The sequence below is a fragment of the Solanum tuberosum genome, unplaced genomic scaffold (genome assembly GCF_000226075.1).
Source record: "Solanum tuberosum cultivar DM 1-3 516 R44 unplaced genomic scaffold, SolTub_3.0 scf00155, whole genome shotgun sequence".
In the NCBI taxonomy this organism is placed as follows: domain Eukaryota; kingdom Viridiplantae; phylum Streptophyta; class Magnoliopsida; order Solanales; family Solanaceae; genus Solanum; species Solanum tuberosum.
This window is the reverse complement of record NW_006239081.1, coordinates 1,315,182-1,333,432: the sequence shown is the minus strand read 5'-3', so window position 1 is coordinate 1,333,432 and position 18,251 is coordinate 1,315,182. Positions and strand designations below refer to the sequence as shown.

The window sequence follows — 18,251 nt, the reverse complement described above, 5'->3', positions numbered from 1 at the left end:
TCGTCTAACTCGTCTCTCATCTCGAAACAGTCAACATACGCCACAACTCTCATCTCTCATCTCTCACCTCTGAACTCTCAACTATCAACTATCAACTATCATCACTCGTCAGTCAACTCTCGTCTCTCAACTCTCAGTTACTACTTACGCGGTGTGATCATTCCTTCAGGCTCTGTCCATGTTTGTTTATGAGTGTTTTATTCATGTCTGTTTCAATAATTAGGTTTCAGAGAGATAAATAGATTTCTATTCCATCTACAATAGACCTCTCAAATTGCATAAGAAAGTGAAAAGTGGTGTTTCAGACTTGCAGTTGAAAAGAATTTGTCTGCTCCTTGAACATGTTAAATGTTTGGATATTTTAGTCGATAATATGGTAGTTTGTTAATGTTGATGAGAATATGCACTTGTTGTGCTCACAAGTCACAAAAGTTGTGACAGACTTGTGACTGTGAGTTGTGTCCTGCACTTGTTGAGTTGCTTCAAATTTTCAATACATGTTAAATTCCTGCACTTTTGAAGTCTGCACTTCTGATTTCTGAAGCTTTTTTTTTCAATACCTGCACTTCTGAAGCCTTTTTTTTTTCACTGTACTAAAAATTATCCAGATGCCACATGAATAACATGATACCCCTCTGCCCTTTGTAAACAACGAGCTCATGAACGGTACTTACTTTTCCAAGTGCTAGTTATTAATTTGGTCATTTCTCTAGCGTTAATTTAACAAGCACAAATGTGAATTGCAATGTTCATAATACTGCTTTGCTTATGGCCATGCCTGATGCCACAGCCCACAACCACAGGCCACTGTTAATTAAATTTGGTTAAACCGAAAATCAAACCGAAATAAACCGAACCGAAATTGTAATAACCGAACCAAACCGAGTTTATTTCAGTTTGGTTTGGTTTCACATTTTTGTCATTTTCAAGGTCTGCGAAATGGTTTTTGAAGAAACTGTAAATATTATGAAGGCAAAAAATCGTTCGAGCTAGACGAAGACGAAGACGACGAAGAAGAAGATGTCAACAGAAATACATTCTTCTTTAATTTCAGAATCACCAGACGAAAACAGTCTGTAAGTGCAAAAAAATCCTCCAATTTATTATACTGATTGTAATTTGTACTTGGAATTTCAAATATATCATATTTTGTTAATTATCTGCTAAGTAAATGCTTTGTAATTTAGTAATTCATCATTTTCTAGCTCAACAACCTAAAAAATCACTAAAATACTTGTACTATTTCATTTTTGGGGATCATATTCGTTTTTTTAGAAAAATGAAATTAGGGATTTGAACTGGTTGAAAGGGGGACTGTAATTTGGTTGAGGAAACCTTGATTTTGGGAAGTGAAGGGCGTCGTTATGATAGTTTTCCAAGGGGTGACTCGTTGTGTGTCAATTGGCACTCAACAACAATTACTATATATCCAATGTATTTTCATGAATGGGTCTGGGGAGGGTAGAGTATATGCAAATTTTATTGCCACCTTGTAGAGATAGAGAGGTTTGTTTTCGAAAGACCCTTGGCTCGAGTGATACATGACAAGGCAGTTTTAAAAAGACACTACAAAGGTAGACAAGGCTTGACAAATAATAGAGAAAGTGTAATACACCATACATAGTAGACTAATGTGATAAATGAAGACAAGAAACAACACAGTAATTGAAGAATAAGAAACTACGAGACCTTCAATAGAATAGTCTCGTACCTTTTCTAAGCCACATTTCCTCGCAAAAAATTAGGTAGCTTCTGGCATATTAAAGAACTTTTTTTTTCCATAAAACTCACTGGCCCATAAATCACATTCTTCTGAAATGGTAGGAAACTCATATATAATTCGATTCAACACAGACATTAGACAAGTAGTTTTAAGTGCAATGACTACTTACTGACTGCACCTATACGGAGTAAACTCATATATACCTTTTTTTTTGTAAGAATCAGAAGAAGAGAAACACTACTACTAATATATAGAAAAAGCAATTTCTAAGACAAAACAACTTTCAATTGCAAGCATCACAATCATATAACTTCATCCCACAAGTTCTCTGCTTGTCAGATCCACATTTTACCAAGTAGTACAATTCCACTGGCATGTGACACAGTTTTTTTCTTTTGATAAGGTAAAGGTTTATTAACTAAGTACCAAGAAGGTACCAAAACCCAAAGTTACAAATCCACTGGCATGTAACACAGTTTACAACACCAGAACTATTTACATTGCCCAAATCCTCAAAATGACGCAATTCTGTTCCAAAGTTTTGATCTTTTTACTTCCAAGTTAATTTGAGAGATAATGGACAAAAACACGTGAACTATCACTTTTTTCGCGAGTTTCACACTTCAACAATCGGTTGTTCCCTTTTTCTTTTCCTACCTGAACTATCACCATCTATGTATTATAAGAGAAATAGTAATGATTTTTTTATGTTGAATGGACATCTTCCACCTAATAATCTAGTCTTTTGGATTGCGCTCTCCTGTCAGTCTACAACAATTGATATTAGGACAGGTCAATTAATGCTTGAGACTGAGACTCGAAGTGATGGCCTAATAGACCACTGAGAGTGGGTATCGATCTAGAAGGGTGCCAGATGTGACCAACTAGTAGAGTGCCAGCAGTGGTAGCCTAGATCCAAGTGGGGTGCCGGTTGTGATCAACTGAGCGCAATAAGGAAAAAAGGAATGAGATGCCAGTCGTGACCAACTTGGCCAGAGGGGTTCTAAGAGTGCCAGCCTGGATTAAAAAGAAGTGGTGCCAGTCATGATCAACAAAGTCGTTGGTCCTCAAGCAAGGAGAATTGTCGTGTGTCAATTGTTCCTCATTGATTAAACAGAGACATAGTAATGAATTTATAGGCTCAATGAACTCTCCCATCTAATAGGTAGTCTTTTGGGTTGAGTTCTCTGATTCAGACTGTAACATTATCCATAAGGGATTCCTAGTGGTTGAAGAGATGGAGTAATAACCTTGGGAGTTGGGATCAAGCTGGAATCCTTGCAGATGCGACACTAGGTGTACTCCTCCGGCTAATTATACCTTGATGGGTAGAGTTACCCAATACTTGTGTTGATTGAAGATAACATCTACCTAGTATTCATTAAGAAAAAAGATAACCTCTACCTAGTAAACTAATCAAGGTGTGCTCATGTTGATTCGGAAGCAATTTGCAAAGGCGCTATTGTAATTCGTGTTGAACTAACAGCAACAACAATATACCTAGTGTAATTTCATTAGTTGGGTCTGGGAAGGGTGGTGTGTATGCAACCTTACCCCTACCTTATAAAGGTAGAGAGGGTATTTCCAATAGAGTATTTCGTGGTCAACTGACGGAAAATATTACTCCTTCCATTTCAATTTATATGGCGGTGTTTGATAGGAATGAAGTTTAAGAAAAAACTAAAGACTTTCGAATCTTATGGTTTAAAACCAAACACATTTGTGTGACTAGAAATCATCTCAACAACAACAACAACAACAACATATTGTCATACCCAGTGTAGTCCCAGCAAGTGGGATGACTATAAATCATCTCATTTAGGGTAAAGTGTGAAATTTAAAGTTAAATTGGTTATACATACAGAAAGTTGTCATTCGTTCAGGGACAAACTTAAAAAGAAAGTCTATCACATAAATGAGAAGTATGCCACATTTAATGAGACAGAGAGAATTGGTGATTTCTATTTTCTTCCCATGTTAAATCCTCCAATACTAATTTGTTGGATGTTGCCAACTAGGTATGTGCAACATTGGCTTGGAATGGAATGGTCTAAATAGAATAACATGGATACAGAGGACTCATATAGTCCATCCCAACCAATTTGGGATTGAGGTATAGTTGATTTGAGTTTCTTATATGAGCTCCTTCCAAATATTAATGATTTTCTTGTAATTCTCTGAGTGACTATACTCTAATGATTTTTGAAGTCTGAACCTAGACACTAAGCGGCTGTAATTTTTGAGAGTATCCCTAAGGAATTGAATAAATTAAAGGAATGGAGGGGGTGAACTAGGATGGTATACAATTGTGTGTAAGCAAAGTAGAGATGTCTCTTGGGAATCATATGACTATTCAAGTTAAATGATGAGACTAAACAATAGGTTGTTCCTGTTTTGACTTAATACTTCAACTTCTCTTTCTAATTACTAATTATGCTGCTTATTCAACTGTAGGTTTGTGGACGTACTGCATGAAGCACCTCTATCCGGTCATAGGAAGCCTACGAGCCTCATTGGGAGTATTTTCTACTGTTTCTTATTGGCAAGTATCAGTTCATGAATTCTTGGTGGCTGTGACAAAGATGCAAATTTAGCCACCTTCTAGGTGAACTAATTATGACAAATTGTAGGCAGGCTTTGCTGTTTTGGCGGTGGGAGCTACATGGATATTTCACCCGATAAAAGGATTAGTGTTCCCACTTCTTTGCAGCTGTAATGTTGCCCTCCTTGTTGTCACAGGTGCGCATTCTCTGTCTTCTTTCGTATGCTTTCAGCAAATCATAAGATTTAAATCTCCTGCATATCATTGTATTTTTCCAGCATATGACTTCCCTCTATAGCTCTAATTTTTCCAGCATGTGACTTCCCTCTGTAGGCATTTTTCAGCAATATTTGGTCTATCAAGTCAAGAAAATACGGTTACAGGTCAGTATTTTTACTATTTTTCATGATTATAATATGTATGGAGCCCAACTAGCTTGAGATCAAGGTTTTGTTGTTGAAATGGCCATTAATGATAAATATTATTCTTTCAATATGTAGCTTGAGATGAAAGTTATTGGGGAAGAGAGTTAAAAACAACACTGGAAGGGCAATTTCAAGTTTTCTTAGCTATAAATGAATATATGACCTCATTGACATAACTTTCATCCATACCTCACCCTTCTCCTCTCCCTTCTCTTGTGACATGTGCTCAGAAGAAAACATGGAGTTAAAAATCTCTCCTTATCTATACTTTGTTATCAAAAAAAAAAAAAGATTCTCTCCTTGTATATAATCTTGGTAGAAATCATCTACTTGTGGGGTCTTTGGCATATTAATGATGTTATGGTGCCGAAAAAATCATATTATTCAAGTGTCATTCCTTAGTATGCACTCTGTTGGGTGTCCAAAGTGGGTGGTACCAGTAAGCTGGAGAAACAGATCAGTATGGTCAAAGAACCTGATTTACAAACTGTATGGAACTAAAGGTTTCCCAAATGAGGTAGAGCATAATCTCACTGGAGGCAAATTGTAGGAGGGCCTAAGACCTTGAAAATGGATCTAGGAAATCATGAATTGTACTTTTTAAGCAGAGGGAAGAATTGAGTCGCATATGGATTTCAAACTTTTGCTATTTGTTTTCTTTCTCCTTTCTATTCTGTGGGTACAAAGTAACGAAATTCAGTTAAGCGAGTTGGCAACTTCTCTGCTCTACAATTCAGATACATATTCTCAGGGTTCCTGATATCTTTCTTTTTTGTTGAATGAAAGACTTCTGGCAACTTTACTTGGATGGGAAATAGAATTTACTGATATATATCAGCTATCAATATAGATCATCTTCATTTTAGCGTCTTCATTCAAAATCATATGTTCTATAAACAACAATTTCTAATATTTGCAATAATATGAACTTTAATTTTGTAGGGGTACTATATTTTCAGCCAGAAACTGAAGCATATTATTCGCCTACCATTTGCTACAATCGCATATGGTATGCATTACCTGATTCTCTAGTTTATGCGGCAGTATTTTCTTTTACTATCCTTTTTCTCAATTAGTTTTGATCATCTCTACCACAAATCTGTGGTCAAATCAAATCTTGCTGTTAGTTTTCAACTATTTTCCTTATGACGGTGGTGTCTGGGCCAGCTTGTGTGCAACTCAACTATTCCACCGGGACTTGCTACCTCCCACCAACACAATTGTTGGTTTAACTTTGCCACAAGACTTAGGCAGATGGGAAGAAATCACCTATCATGCCAACTAATCTGCTATAAGTGAATTGCATCTCTGCTATTTTCTTACAGAAATTACAATTATTTTCTATGTATGATCTGTTAATTTGCACATGAGGATCTGATCTTGGACCTTCTCAATCCTCCACTATAGCTCCCATAAGGGAAAAGAGAAGCTGATAAATCTGAGTGTGAAGTAATTAATGAACACCGTGCTTAAAAGATACTAATATTCAAGAGATCAAAATGTGTGCATGAAACAAGCTAAGACCATTATTTTTTTTCTTTTTAAAGAAAGCTGTACTGTTGTAATTTCTTCTCAGATTCGTCTGTTATTTGAATAATACTCCAGGAACAACTAACTAGTTTAATTCTAAGTTGCTTCCGTAATTGTTTTAAAAAGTAAGAATTATTTTCCTTTTGTTTCTTTTAAAATGAATATCCATTTGAAACATTTCAATTACAGGAACCGCTGCGATGCTGCTTGTCATGGTTTGGGACCCACATATTGGCATCCTCTCTATGTTGACACTATTCAGGTTTACATTCCAAGAAATTGACTGCATCGATTTTCTTAATTCTGTGCAGCTCCTTGCATAAAGAGATGTTTATTTAGCAACTTTCAGTATTGAAATGGTCCCGGGGGACTTTTTCCTTCTTAATTTGAGGATAATTTCTGATGTATTATGCATTAGTAAATTATATCTTTATCTAGGTATTCTATGATACAGCTATCTTTTAGCAAAACATAAATGTTAAATCTAAGTTATGCTAGACACTTTTAGGCGAGGTAGCATTCAAGTCAGAGAGGTGGTTTTGAGGATAAAATTTATAAAAAGCTCTTCAAAATCTTTAGGATTTCAAGTTACCTTTTCAAAAAAAAATAAAAAATCTTTAGGATTTCAAGTTTGGATAGGTGAAGAAACTTAAAATATGGAAGTATGATGGGGAATAATAACTTTATTTACTATCCATAGATAAGTTGTAGACGAGGAAAATGAGACTCTCAAGGAGTCATATATGGGACTTTCTTGGAGCTTTAAGTATTGGCCGCCAGGTTCTAACATGAAAAAGGTAAAGGAACTGAATCTCTCTAATTCTTATTTTAATTTGCTTTGTTTTGAAATAAGAATTAAAAAAGAAACATCTTAACTATACAACCTGAAATTTTCAAGTAACGGTATTTCCCAAAAAACTCTCACAAATGTACAGTGTAATGAGGAAGATGGTAAAATATAAGTTGCTGCCGTTTTCACTTTAGTTTAGAGAGCTCCACCTCAAGGACTGAAAGCAGATGAATGTGATTTTTTTAGTAATAGAGACACATTTTCCAGATTTGCACAGATGAAGAGTGTAATGAGGCAGGGTAAATTCTAAACAGCTGCCGTTCTCGCTTTGGTTTAGAGATATCCACTTCAAGGACTGAAAACAGTTGAGGTGGATTTGATATATCATATATCAATATGTTCTGTTGAATCCACGAAAAATTAGGACCAAAAATGTCAGATTGGTGGGGTGGATGTGGCACATGAACTTGATCTTAGTTCCCCAAATATAAGTTCATCTAAATCCTTAAAGTTGTCATTCATGGGTGGAAGAAGAAAGAGCTTGAAGGTTTCACTGGTTCAGGCTCAATGTAAAGGCTGCCTAGGCTTTACAATTATCAAAATAGTAGGACCTCAAGGATGTGTATATATATCTGATCACATTTCTGTTCCTTTAGTTACATGCAAAGTTGGAGGTTGCGTGGGCTATAACTGTGGTATTGAAGTTTATATATTTATTCTTTGTGATGTTTTCTGAACTTGCTTCATTTTTGTAGGATCGTCATGCTGACGGAAGTAGTATGTGTTAGTTCTTTCATGACAGTCTATATTGGTGAGTAACCTCCTTTAGGGGTTGCTTTTAACAAAAGTCAATTTCCTTGGTAAAATTTCATCATTTTTAAACCCCTAAACCGTCTAGAGAAGACTCCTACTGAATTGCATGCTTGAGAGATGATGTTAAAACATAAAGCATCTTCATGTTTGAGAATTTGAAAATAGTTTTTCTGTCTTTTAAATGACCTATTAGAAATTCTAACCTGTTCTATATTATTAGAAAGTGCAGATGCAAAATAAAGTCAATTAAACCTTCTACTCTCTTCAGGTTGCGTTCACCAGTACAATTAATGATAAATATTATTCAGGCCGGGCTAAAAAACCCTTTTCTTAAATGGGCTACAAAAATCGTAATCCAACCCTAACAAATCACGGGTTAGGCCAGGCCGGCCCATCGGGCCTAGCCCATATTGACGGCTCTAATTGCATGACCTCTACATCAAGTATCCAAACTAGCCCAACCCGACTCGATTGAACCCGGTAACCAACTCCGGGTCTAAAACCATTGGATTCCCAGCCCGATGTTTTAAAGTCACTTTATTCTCCACTTCAACCATCAAGTTCTCTGGAAGGTTTGAGGTACCTCTCAGGTTTACAGTCTGATTATGGAGAAACATTTTGTCCAATAATTGGGTGACTATTACTTTACCTTTAGGGCATGCTTGAAAACACTATCTGATTACATGGCCGTTTGAAAACTAGTAATCACACAACCTAATAGCTACACAATATAGTAATTACAGGGTGATACTCAATCTCATGTTTGGTTGCATGTAATTACGTAGTTGAATATTCTTTTATTTTCAATAAAATTTAATTGTAATTTATTTTTTTCATATGAACATGTAAATGAGTTTTAATGTGTGACAACATATATGTGTATAAGAAATATTAAAAATGAAAAAAGAAAGAATTTGAAAAGCCATCTGGTAATTAGACTTTGTAATTACTTCCAATTCTTTGCTCCTCTTGAGAACTGGAAACTGTAATTACTCCCCTCAACTACACCCAATTCCATGCTGACGAAGTAATTACTTGGCCAGTCGTTAAAAGGGTAATTACACCCAATTACGCCCTAATTCAATTACAAGGTGGCCATCCAATCAGGCCCTAAATTTGTATAGGATAATGGAGGGCTCTTCCATGATTCTATTTACAACAAGGTGCAATGTGGGTGTAATTTCTGTGCTTTTTTAGTCTATTATTTTAATTAAAAAATGACTTCAACACACTTCTCTTTTTGAGTCTGTAAATGTATCAAAAAATTATGCTCTACTCTACTTGACAAGGAAACAAAAACTGCAATGTGTTTGGCAAGTCAAATTACTCTCCTAGTCCCTATATAGATAACTCTGAAAAGCTTTACTAGGTTTTGTTAATTGCAGTTTGTTAGAGGTGTGTAGTTGAAAACTGGGGAAGTGGGGAATTTTCTTGAAAAATGTGATATCAAAGCTATAAGAATATAAAGAAGTATTTATTTTATGGCAAGTGTAGATCTTGATGGTGGGGATCTTTGCATTAGAGGAAGGGGTAAAATGATTTGGAATGACCAAAACTGAGTTGGGTCAAACAAATTGGGATTGACAATATTGTCATCTTTGTTTGAGTTCATGTTTAATGAGATATAGTTAGTAACTACTACGTGTTTTTGCGACATGATATCTTATTTGATCTCTGATATGATCAAGCATTTGGCAGTTGGGGAAGTGGGAGGCCTTGAGAGGAATAACTGATGCTAAAATAATAAATCCCAAGTATTTTTTTGTCTTTCCCAAACCAATCATTATATGCAACAGGGATTTGTACTTTTATCATGTCATTGCAACTATCTTTATTGCCCTCAGATAGGACTTTTGAGAAGAGATAGAAGAAAGCTTCAATGCTTCTAGATATTTTTTCACCACTGCTTCTAGATGATAAAATGATGATTTTGCTAAGAGCCTTCTGTTGTACAGATACCAGGACGGTGGTCGACTGTCAGATCAGCAGATGGCGTTGTTGCAATATCAGCAAGAAAATATACACTTTTTGGGTGAGGAGGTAAGCAGTTATAAGAAACTCCAAGATCTCGCTGGCAATATGCTTCTCAAACTTTTTGGGGGTTGGGAAGGATGTAGAAACTGGACTTTGGGCTGCTCTATATTAGTTGGTAAATCAAGTAGTAATTAATAACACATAGAAGTATATTTATTAGTATAAGTTAAGAATGACCTGCTTTTCTTGGAAAGAAAGTACACGTCTAGACATTTTTACGTCTTGTCTCTTCAGGATGTATATATCTCTTATGAACAAATGGATTTTAATCCTGATTGTTTCTTATGGAAATTTTTCTTTCTTTTCTCGAGTTAATTTAATCCTTTTTCTTCTAGATTCTTAGACTGCAAGAAACCTTAAGCAAATTCGAAAGGTCTAATGATGGGACTGCACCTCAGGTATGTGTTTCTGCTGTTCAAAACTGTGTTGCTGTTTCTGTATTATCCTGGAAAGAAACAAAATGTACTTGTTGGGCTGCATGGCAAGTTAATTGTTTTAAGCTATACAAATAAAACGGGAAAATGGAAGAACTTGAGAAACATGAACTTGTAAGATCTTAGTGACCTTCGTCTGTTTAAGATGATCATCCAGCTTTTCTGTCCTATTAGTAGGGGCGTTAAAGCTTGGCCCCAATCCTATCATTTTGATCACTCATGTCAATGAGTTTTGACGAACTGAACAAGTAGTATCTCGTAGCAACTAAAAGGGGATTTTTTTTTCAAAAAGACAACATGTCATAGATGCTGAGAACGATATCGCATACACTAGCAATCATATCCTTCATGATTCTCTCACGATTTTTTTTGTCTGATAGAAAAATTGATAACCATATGATATGGGACTGCTGATAATGAGATTAGCCACCTTGAATAGTCATTAATCACTAGAATTTGGGATTAAGTTTTGAAAGTGATGAAGTTAACGACTTGTCTTGGTTCTTCCAGGTAGATCTTGCTCACCTGTTGGCAACTCGAGATCAAGAGTTACGTACACTCAAAGCTGAGGTAATATGTGACATGCAGTTTTGTCCTTTTTCATTTCCAACAGACCTATGGTTCTGAACAGCGCACGTGCAATTGTATGTCTGTATTGTGGTGGAAGAAGTTTTTATATTTAGAATAAAATTTCTTTTCACACTTCAAACTGGAAGTCTAGCGCATCTTGTTTTATCCTTTTACCTCGTCTACTAAATACTTGTGGGTTTCAGATGAATCAATTACAATCTGAGCTGAGGCTTGCTCGATCTATTGTAGAGGAGAAGGATGCCGAGATTCAGCGTATTCGCAGTGCAAACAATCAGGTGTGTTTTAAAAGTCGAGTAACCTTAAGCAATTGGAACTTATTTGCTATTAATAATGAACTTGTTAAAAAATTACATTGTAGTATTAGTTTTCATGTAGTCATTTATCGGCCGAATAAAAGTGGACCATTTTGAAAGGATTTAGCACATTCTTCTTTATTTCTTTGGTCTCTTTGCTTCCCCTGTTAATTAGCTTGTTGTTTCTCAACTGTCATAGCAAGTTATATCTAAATTGTTAAATGTGGTCCGCTACACAAGTCTTGTACAACAACCACCTAGTCGATCACATCTAGGTTTATTCTATCTTCATTGTATGTCTTGTATAGTATTTGGACTCTCGCTGTCTCGCTTGATCATGCTTCTTTTTTCCGAAGAAAGGTGCATGACATCTCTCTCTCTCTCTCTGAAACAGTATGTAGAAGAAAACGAGAGACTCAGAGCTATTCTGGGAGAATGGAGCAGCCGAGCAGCTAAGGTAGTACTTATTTATGGTTCATTGCTATAATATTGTCGTTTCCTTTTCCTCTATTACACCAAATGTTTTTTTTCTTGGCTGGATAAAAGCTCGAACGTGCTTTGGAGCTGGAGAGGATGTCAAACTTGGAACTGCAGAAAACAATTACCACACTGAAGATTCAAATGCGTGAATAGTTCAGCCTGACTAACTGCTAGATCTTTTGCTGTGTACAATAGATCCTTGTGGTTCGGCTCTTCCTCGGACCTTGTGCATAGCAGGAGCTTCCTTTTTAGATCTTTTGCAATACCATTCTTGGAAAACCTAATGGTCCCATCTGCACATGTACAGATTAAGCTCAGACGTTTGCTCATCTTTCAGACTTTCAGCTTTGTATAGTTTTTTCCACTACTATTTATCTCATATCTTTTCTTCCTATATTAGGTTTCTTTTGGATGAATCTGTTCTAACAATTTGCTTTCACTGTAAATTAGTCATTTTATTGCCATAGCCAAAGCTTACAAGGTTGTTTTCCCAAAGACCATGTGTCCAATATTGGATGACATCGAAAGATCAAAAGGTGTATTCAAGATTTTAAGTTTATGGTTCTAGACACATGTAGGCAAAGTTTTCATCATTTGGCATAATTGGCCGCATTTGAAAAGTAAGCACTCCAACTCATTCCCATTGTGTTGTGGGAGGTGTCTAGATGATCATCTTAAGTTGAAGTGTTAAACTGACACAATGGAGACTAATTGGGGTATTTAGATATGTAATACTCCACCCTATTTATGAGTTTCCCACTCTGTCCCACCCGCCAATTGCCATCTTTAATGGTGATGGAATTTAAATGATTCAAGTTTCATAAAATTTTCAATAGTAATTAACAAGTATAATATATATCCTTTTTGAGCAAAAAATAATGATTGAAGAAGAAAGCATTTACTCTCCAAAGTCCATAAAGTTCTTCAGACAAAAACCCACATTTCCCTTTCATCTCAGCAGTAAAAGGAAAATAAATTACACTGATTTGAAACCATACTAGCTCTAAGCTTGCTCTGTACTGAGATTCTGGGTTTTAGTTGCATGTATATAAGGAGTAGCTATATATCTGCATATTCCGAATTTGTTCCTGAACAAAAAGAGTACAACATAATTTTAAGAAAGCACACTCTTGGATATCAGTAATCTCTATTCTGTTTGAGGCCAAGGTTAAAATCAACGAAACACTTCAGTTTCTTACTACTTGTAGATCCGTCTTTAACGTTGGTTTTCTATATAAGGCAGCAGTAGCAGCATCATAATTACCTGGTTTTCAGAACACTTCAGTTTCTTTTAATGTTTTTGTGTGTTGAGAATACAACAGGTACCAAGGCCAAAATGTTATACTGTCAACAGAACATTATGCTACTTTCTAATTTCTCATTGGTTGTGATGATTGAGCAGTTGCTATCATTTGAGCCATGATGCTAGCATACTGTACAGCTGTGTGCTGTGAAGTGTATTGATCAGAGAGACCATACTCTGAAAAATTTGGTTCAACGTGCACAAAATGACCTGGTAATGATCGTTTTCCAAGAGCTTCTTGCCATATGTCGAAGAATTCACCCATAATTTGGTGCGATGTCTCCCATGAGGAAATCGGAAGATACTCCATCTACAAAAGAAACAAACATTGAGGCCAGGATGCTCATAACAGACACAGCTTAAAATTTGTGGAGTACCATTGCAATGCAACGACAAGGTGGAGAAACACACTGGAAAGTTAAGAACTAGGCAACATCAGTTCATCTAACAGTACATACTGATGAGATAATCATCGTCTCTATCAGCATTTCAAGAACATCAGTATAATTTGACTATTTCTAGACTAGCCATCGATCTATAGCAACTCTCCTTATTCAAAGTTGGGGTCAGCTGGACAACAAGATAGTTCCCACACAGTGTCACATGTGATATCTAAAGCATGCTGCCCCTAGAGGCACCGACTATTGACTTGATTCTTATCCATTTGATTGTACCTTCATTTTTTCCATCACTGCTTCTTTTAATGTGAAAATATGCTTACGTCACATCTTTTAGCATTAAGAGAAGGATACACGTAGTGATTATTTTTCCAGGTAAAGCTCAATAAATGAATTCCTCTACAGGCAAAATTAAAAGCATAATAGATCACAGAAATCCTACATAGTTATGTTCGAAAAAAAAAGGCTTAACCACATGACAAGCATTCAATTGAGAAGAAATATCTAAAGGTATTCATACCTCCATAACTATTCCCCTCAAGTTCTCAGAGTGTATTGTAACAACTTTGCCCACTCGCAGCTGAAAGTCACCAAGTTGATACTGAAACCCCTATATAAGTCAAATACACTAATGAGTATTATGAAGTAGTGCTAAGTAAGTCCTTTTTTAGAATTTTGAAGGATAAACCAAAGCAAGGCAAACAATGACAAGTCTGCAAAAAATATCTTCTAAGAATCACCATAGATATAGCAAGCAACCTTCACAACAACATATAATACTTTTGGTATTGCAAGGAACAAACTTGACCAGTTTAAATGAATGAGTCCTGTTTGAAAAAGTATAGTTGGCCAATGACCAACCAACTGGATAACACAACTCTATAAGAATTGAAACTTTATTTTATGATTGATATATGATTTCAGGAAACAACATGTAGCCTGTTAAACAATTATCATCTTGAAGTTCTTCTATCTTCACTTCTTTTATAAAGTAAAATGGTTATATAAAAGTGTGGAAGGTCTTCTATGGAAAGCAAATGGCACTAATCACAAGATTTACCTGGTGAAATGAACTTAAGTTACACTTCCAAAAGCAATTGGGAGGACTGGGGGTCAAAGACTTACCCTTAAATAACAAAAGCATGTTGATGAAATGTCATTGAAGGTTTACATAAGATGATGCTGCCTTATGGAAAGATATTATTATTGCAAAATATGGCAGATTCAGTCACTGGTGCATTAAAGCTATTAGCACACCTCATGGCACAGGATTATGGAAGAGCATTCACAATCTTTGGGGAGCCCTCTCCAATGATGTCTATTTTCAGATTGGTGATGGGGCAAACACAAAGTTTTGGACTGAAAAATGGGCAGGGGGTACAATACTTAAGGATGCTTTTCCAAATCTCTTTCTCATAGCAAGGAATCCAGACTCTTAGGTTGCACGAAACAGAGAAGGCAATACATGGAGCCCAATTCTTAGAAGGAAACTGCAGGGTTACTTGGAAATGCTGAAACTACTGGAAAGATGCACTACCAGCTCTCAACAGGACAAAATGAAATGGGAAAGCTCTAAGAGTGGAATGTACTCTATCAAGGTTGGTTATGCTGATATGTGCTCAAACAGCATGTTGATTAATTTATGCCCCTGGAAACTAGTTTGGAAAACAAAACTTCCTTCCAAAGTGTGCTGATTCAGTTGGTTGGTCTTGAAGGATGCCTGCCTCATGCAAGACAAACCTATCTAAAAAGGGTCTGCAGTTGGACAACAAGTGCTTCATATGTCAGTCAACCTCAGAATCCATAAACCACCTTTTTCTCCACTGTCCAGTAGCTTCAGATGTCTGGCACATGTTCTTTAATATTTTTGGATTATACTGTGCTGTGCCCTTCTCTGTCAGAGATGCCTATGTGAGCTGGAGCTCAAAGAAAGTTGACAGTACCATCAGGAAAATCTGGAATATGGTACCTGCTAGCATTTTTTGGTGTATTTGGAACGAAAGGAACAACAGATGTTTTGATTGGGTTTCAACTTTAATAGGCTTCTTCATTTGGATTTCCTTAGCTCTTTTGTTTTGTTGCACGTTTTTCCTTGTTTTTTGTCAGCTCTATAGTTTTTGTAGCACTCATTTGTAAATGAGATGTCAAACTCACATCTTTTGTATTCCTCTGCCTCTTCTTGATGCCCTTCATGTTATATATCACTTACTTTATTAAAAAAAAAGGGTTCTTCAATCTTCACGAAGCATTGAAGCACAATACATGCAGATGATATCACTCATAACAAAGCCAAGGTTGTAGATAAAGCTAGATAAGTTAATCATCTTCCTACAGTAAGAACAATAATTTACAGATCTCAGTAATACAAACCTCAAAATTAAGTGCAACCCTCGTTTTGTATGACTGCAACTTCTCCATTATCGTCTGAATTGATGACTCTGCTTCAATGATCAACCGTTGCCCTCTAATTACCATGTAATACTTGTTGGGCTGTTCTTGAAGTGAAATCCCCAGAAAATCTCGGGGAAACTCCAGTGAATTTGCTTGTTCGACTAATAAAAAAAAAATCACTCCACTATCAAATCTCCTATTAAGGTGCAAAAGTACCCACAAAAAATGTCATGCAAGGTTGCTTTCTGGAAAGAGGGCAATGCATAATGTGTAAGTTAGATGTACGTCATCAGTTTGAAGCTTGCCGCAGACAAAAGCTAAGTATTAAATTGGATAAGTAGACAAGCGGGCCAATCGAGAGATTTCTTGATTATAAGAAAATGACATGCGAGATTGAAACAGGTACACTAGTGCACAAGATATGCATTATCAAGCAAGCCTAACTAGCTTGTAAATGAATATCTTAAACTCATACTAACATATATATATCAATGTATGTGTTCATCGGTTATATAGCCTAAAAGGCCAGGGTTTTTCTCCCAAAAGCCAAAGGACAAGACACCTTTTTCGGCCTCACTAGAGGCTGCTCAACTCAAAGGGAGTCCTAACTTTTCTTTTAAAATGTTCACTCAGTAAATCTTTACATCCCTGCCCAAATCTTCATTTTTAGTAATATAATTACCCTGTAAATGTTCAAATGCCCCCACCCCCACCCAATTTCCTCTATGAGTTACCACTCTCCCGAAAGGCTGCCACACAGAAGACGCCCAATTAATCAATTAACTATACAAACTTGGGCTCGGCTATATGAATCCTCCTCGACCATTTTACTCTATTCTTGACTCAAATCATTTCAATTTTATAGAAGATGAAACATTCCCAAAAATCCAATCTTTTTAAGGAATCCAAATTAAAAAAGACCACCCTTAGTAAATCACAGGTATAACAAAAAAAAATGCAAAGATACTAAACTACATGGTTTATTAAGCAATGAAATACCTCTAAGCATGGGTTTATAGAAACTAAGAGTATCTTTCCACCTTCCTTCTTTAACACCATTAATGCTCTCAACACATTGAGATACTTCTGTCAGTATTTGCGTGTTGACTGTTGTCCCTGCATTTGGCTGCCAGTGCAAAACCCTAGCAACACACAAATTGTACACTTAAATTACTTAATCTAACACCAAAATCTACAAATAATGTTAGTTTTTAGTGAAATTCAAAATCCTTACCATTTGATTGGCATACTGTTGATTGCAGAAACAGTTCCCTTTTTCCTCTCACCGGGAAATTCGCCGGAGAAAATTAAACCCCAAACTCCCTTTCCTCTCACCGGAAAGTTCGCCGGAGAAACCTATACCTGAAAATCCCTTAAGCTCTCCTCGGCGGAAAGAACTAAGGTGATTCTTGAAAATATAAATGAAAAAAGTAAAAAGGAAAAAAAAACATTATTAAAGATACTAATTTTCATAGTTGAATTAGATTACATTAATTCAATATCTTAAACAAAAAATTTAGATATTAAAAAACTATATAAAAAGTATTATAAATTCCAATTTTTTGCATATCAATATGATTAAAAAATACATAGTAAAATATTAGTTAAAGTTATTAATGCTTGACTCTAAAATAAAATTTATGACAATTAAAAATGAACGGAGGTAGTAACTTCGAGAATTTTTGCTTCGTTCGACATAAGTATTTTATTGCATATCGAAAAGGTTTTGAAATTGAGCTTTTGTCTAGCTCAACAAAAGTTCTATAAAAACTACTATAAGTTATGCTTTTAACATGACATAATTTGTAGGTTCTGAATTGAATTTTTGCCTTAAGTGACATAAGTTCTGTAATTATATCATGATATGAAAATACAAATTTATATCGAACAAAAAATATTTGTTACTTTGGTGTCCAACGTATTTTGATCACTTAATTTTTACTTAAAAATGTTTAAAAGAAAAAAATTAAATACCACAAAATTTGAGGGCAAACATTAAAAACCAATGATTTTGCACTAATTTAGAGTGCTCTTTTTTACTTTTGCCCTCAATATGATATCTCATCTCTGTTATTGTTAGTAGCATATTAGTCCAACAATCTAACCTTTAAACTCATAAAAATTACAATATAAGTAGTAATGAATTCAAAATTTTCGCTTCGAAGAGTTAATATAAACATAATAAACAACAAATGACAGATAACAAAAGCAAGAATGATTGAATAAAAGTACAATAACAATATTTGAATGAGAAAATTAACACACTATATATCTGGGCTAATTCATTGATGGAGACATACAAAAATTCTTTGCCTCATGTCACGACCCAAAAATGGATGTGATGGTACTCGTCGTATCCCACCAAGACAAGTCAGCCTAAACCCAATCATTTCGATAAAGTGCGGAAATAAAGCAAAGTTCAATAATAATTACTATTACGAAAACAAGTCAACTTAATTCAACCCCCAAAACCTGGTTGTCACGTGCACAAGCCTCTAATGTAA

General features: G+C 35.6%; 3 protein-coding genes across 5 annotated transcripts in view; 1 reads left to right on the top strand and 2 right to left on the bottom strand.

Annotated features, from left to right (window-relative positions):
- LOC102597756 (uncharacterized) lies at positions 1-12,150 on the top strand. Its single transcript, XM_015311380.1, has 15 exons — positions 1-1,076; positions 4,178-4,265; positions 4,354-4,462; positions 4,599-4,648; positions 5,633-5,699; positions 6,410-6,482; positions 7,766-7,821; positions 8,092-8,112; positions 8,327-8,402; positions 9,779-9,863; positions 10,193-10,255; positions 10,802-10,861; positions 11,065-11,157; positions 11,570-11,632; positions 11,722-12,150. Exons 1-15 carry the CDS (start codon positions 1,021-1,023, stop codon positions 11,806-11,808), a joined length of 1,047 nt encoding a protein of 348 aa, XP_015166866.1. The 5' UTR covers positions 1-1,020; the 3' UTR covers positions 11,809-12,150.
- A 621-nt stretch (positions 12,151-12,771) lies between these two features.
- On the bottom strand, positions 12,772-17,157 carry LOC102597436 (mediator of RNA polymerase II transcription subunit 20a-like). Its single transcript, XM_006353497.2, has 5 exons — positions 16,982-17,157; positions 16,747-16,889; positions 15,727-15,908; positions 13,877-13,966; positions 12,772-13,268 (listed from the first exon to the last, which is right to left on the bottom strand). Exons 1-5 carry the CDS (start codon positions 16,993-16,995, stop codon positions 13,026-13,028), a joined length of 672 nt encoding a protein of 223 aa, XP_006353559.1. The 5' UTR covers positions 16,996-17,157; the 3' UTR covers positions 12,772-13,025.
- A 790-nt stretch (positions 17,158-17,947) lies between these two features.
- LOC102596669 (uncharacterized) overlaps positions 17,948-18,251 on the bottom strand; it is a 6,809-nt gene continuing 6,505 nt past the window's right edge. For all 3 annotated transcript variants that reach the window (XM_006353494.2, XM_006353495.2, XM_006353496.2), the window contains exon 7: positions 17,948-18,060. The gene's annotated coding sequence lies outside the window, so the exon portion shown is untranslated. The remainder of the gene's footprint in view (positions 18,061-18,251) is intronic.

What these genes read in the sequence shown, in the direction of transcription:
- LOC102597756 (XM_015311380.1), top strand. Translation starts at nt 1,021, where the DNA reads ATGTCAACAGAAATACATTCTTCTTTAATTTCAGAATCACCAGACGAA. An exon ending in TCACCAGACGAAAACAGTCT is followed by an intron (nt 1,077 to 4,177) that starts GTAAGTGCAAAA and finishes ATTCAACTGTAG; the next exon opens with GTTTGTGGACGTACTGCATG. An exon ending in TACACTTTTTGGGTGAGGAG is followed by an intron (nt 9,864 to 10,192) that starts GTAAGCAGTTAT and finishes TTTTTCTTCTAG; the next exon opens with ATTCTTAGACTGCAAGAAAC.
- LOC102597436 (XM_006353497.2), bottom strand. An exon ending in CTATAAACCCATGCTTAGAG is followed by an intron (nt 15,909 to 16,746) that starts GTATTTCATTGC and finishes TTTTTTTATTAG; the next exon opens with TCGAACAAGCAAATTCACTG. An exon ending in GGGTTGCACTTAATTTTGAG is followed by an intron (nt 13,967 to 15,726) that starts GTTTGTATTACT and finishes TGACTTATATAG; the next exon opens with GGGTTTCAGTATCAACTTGG.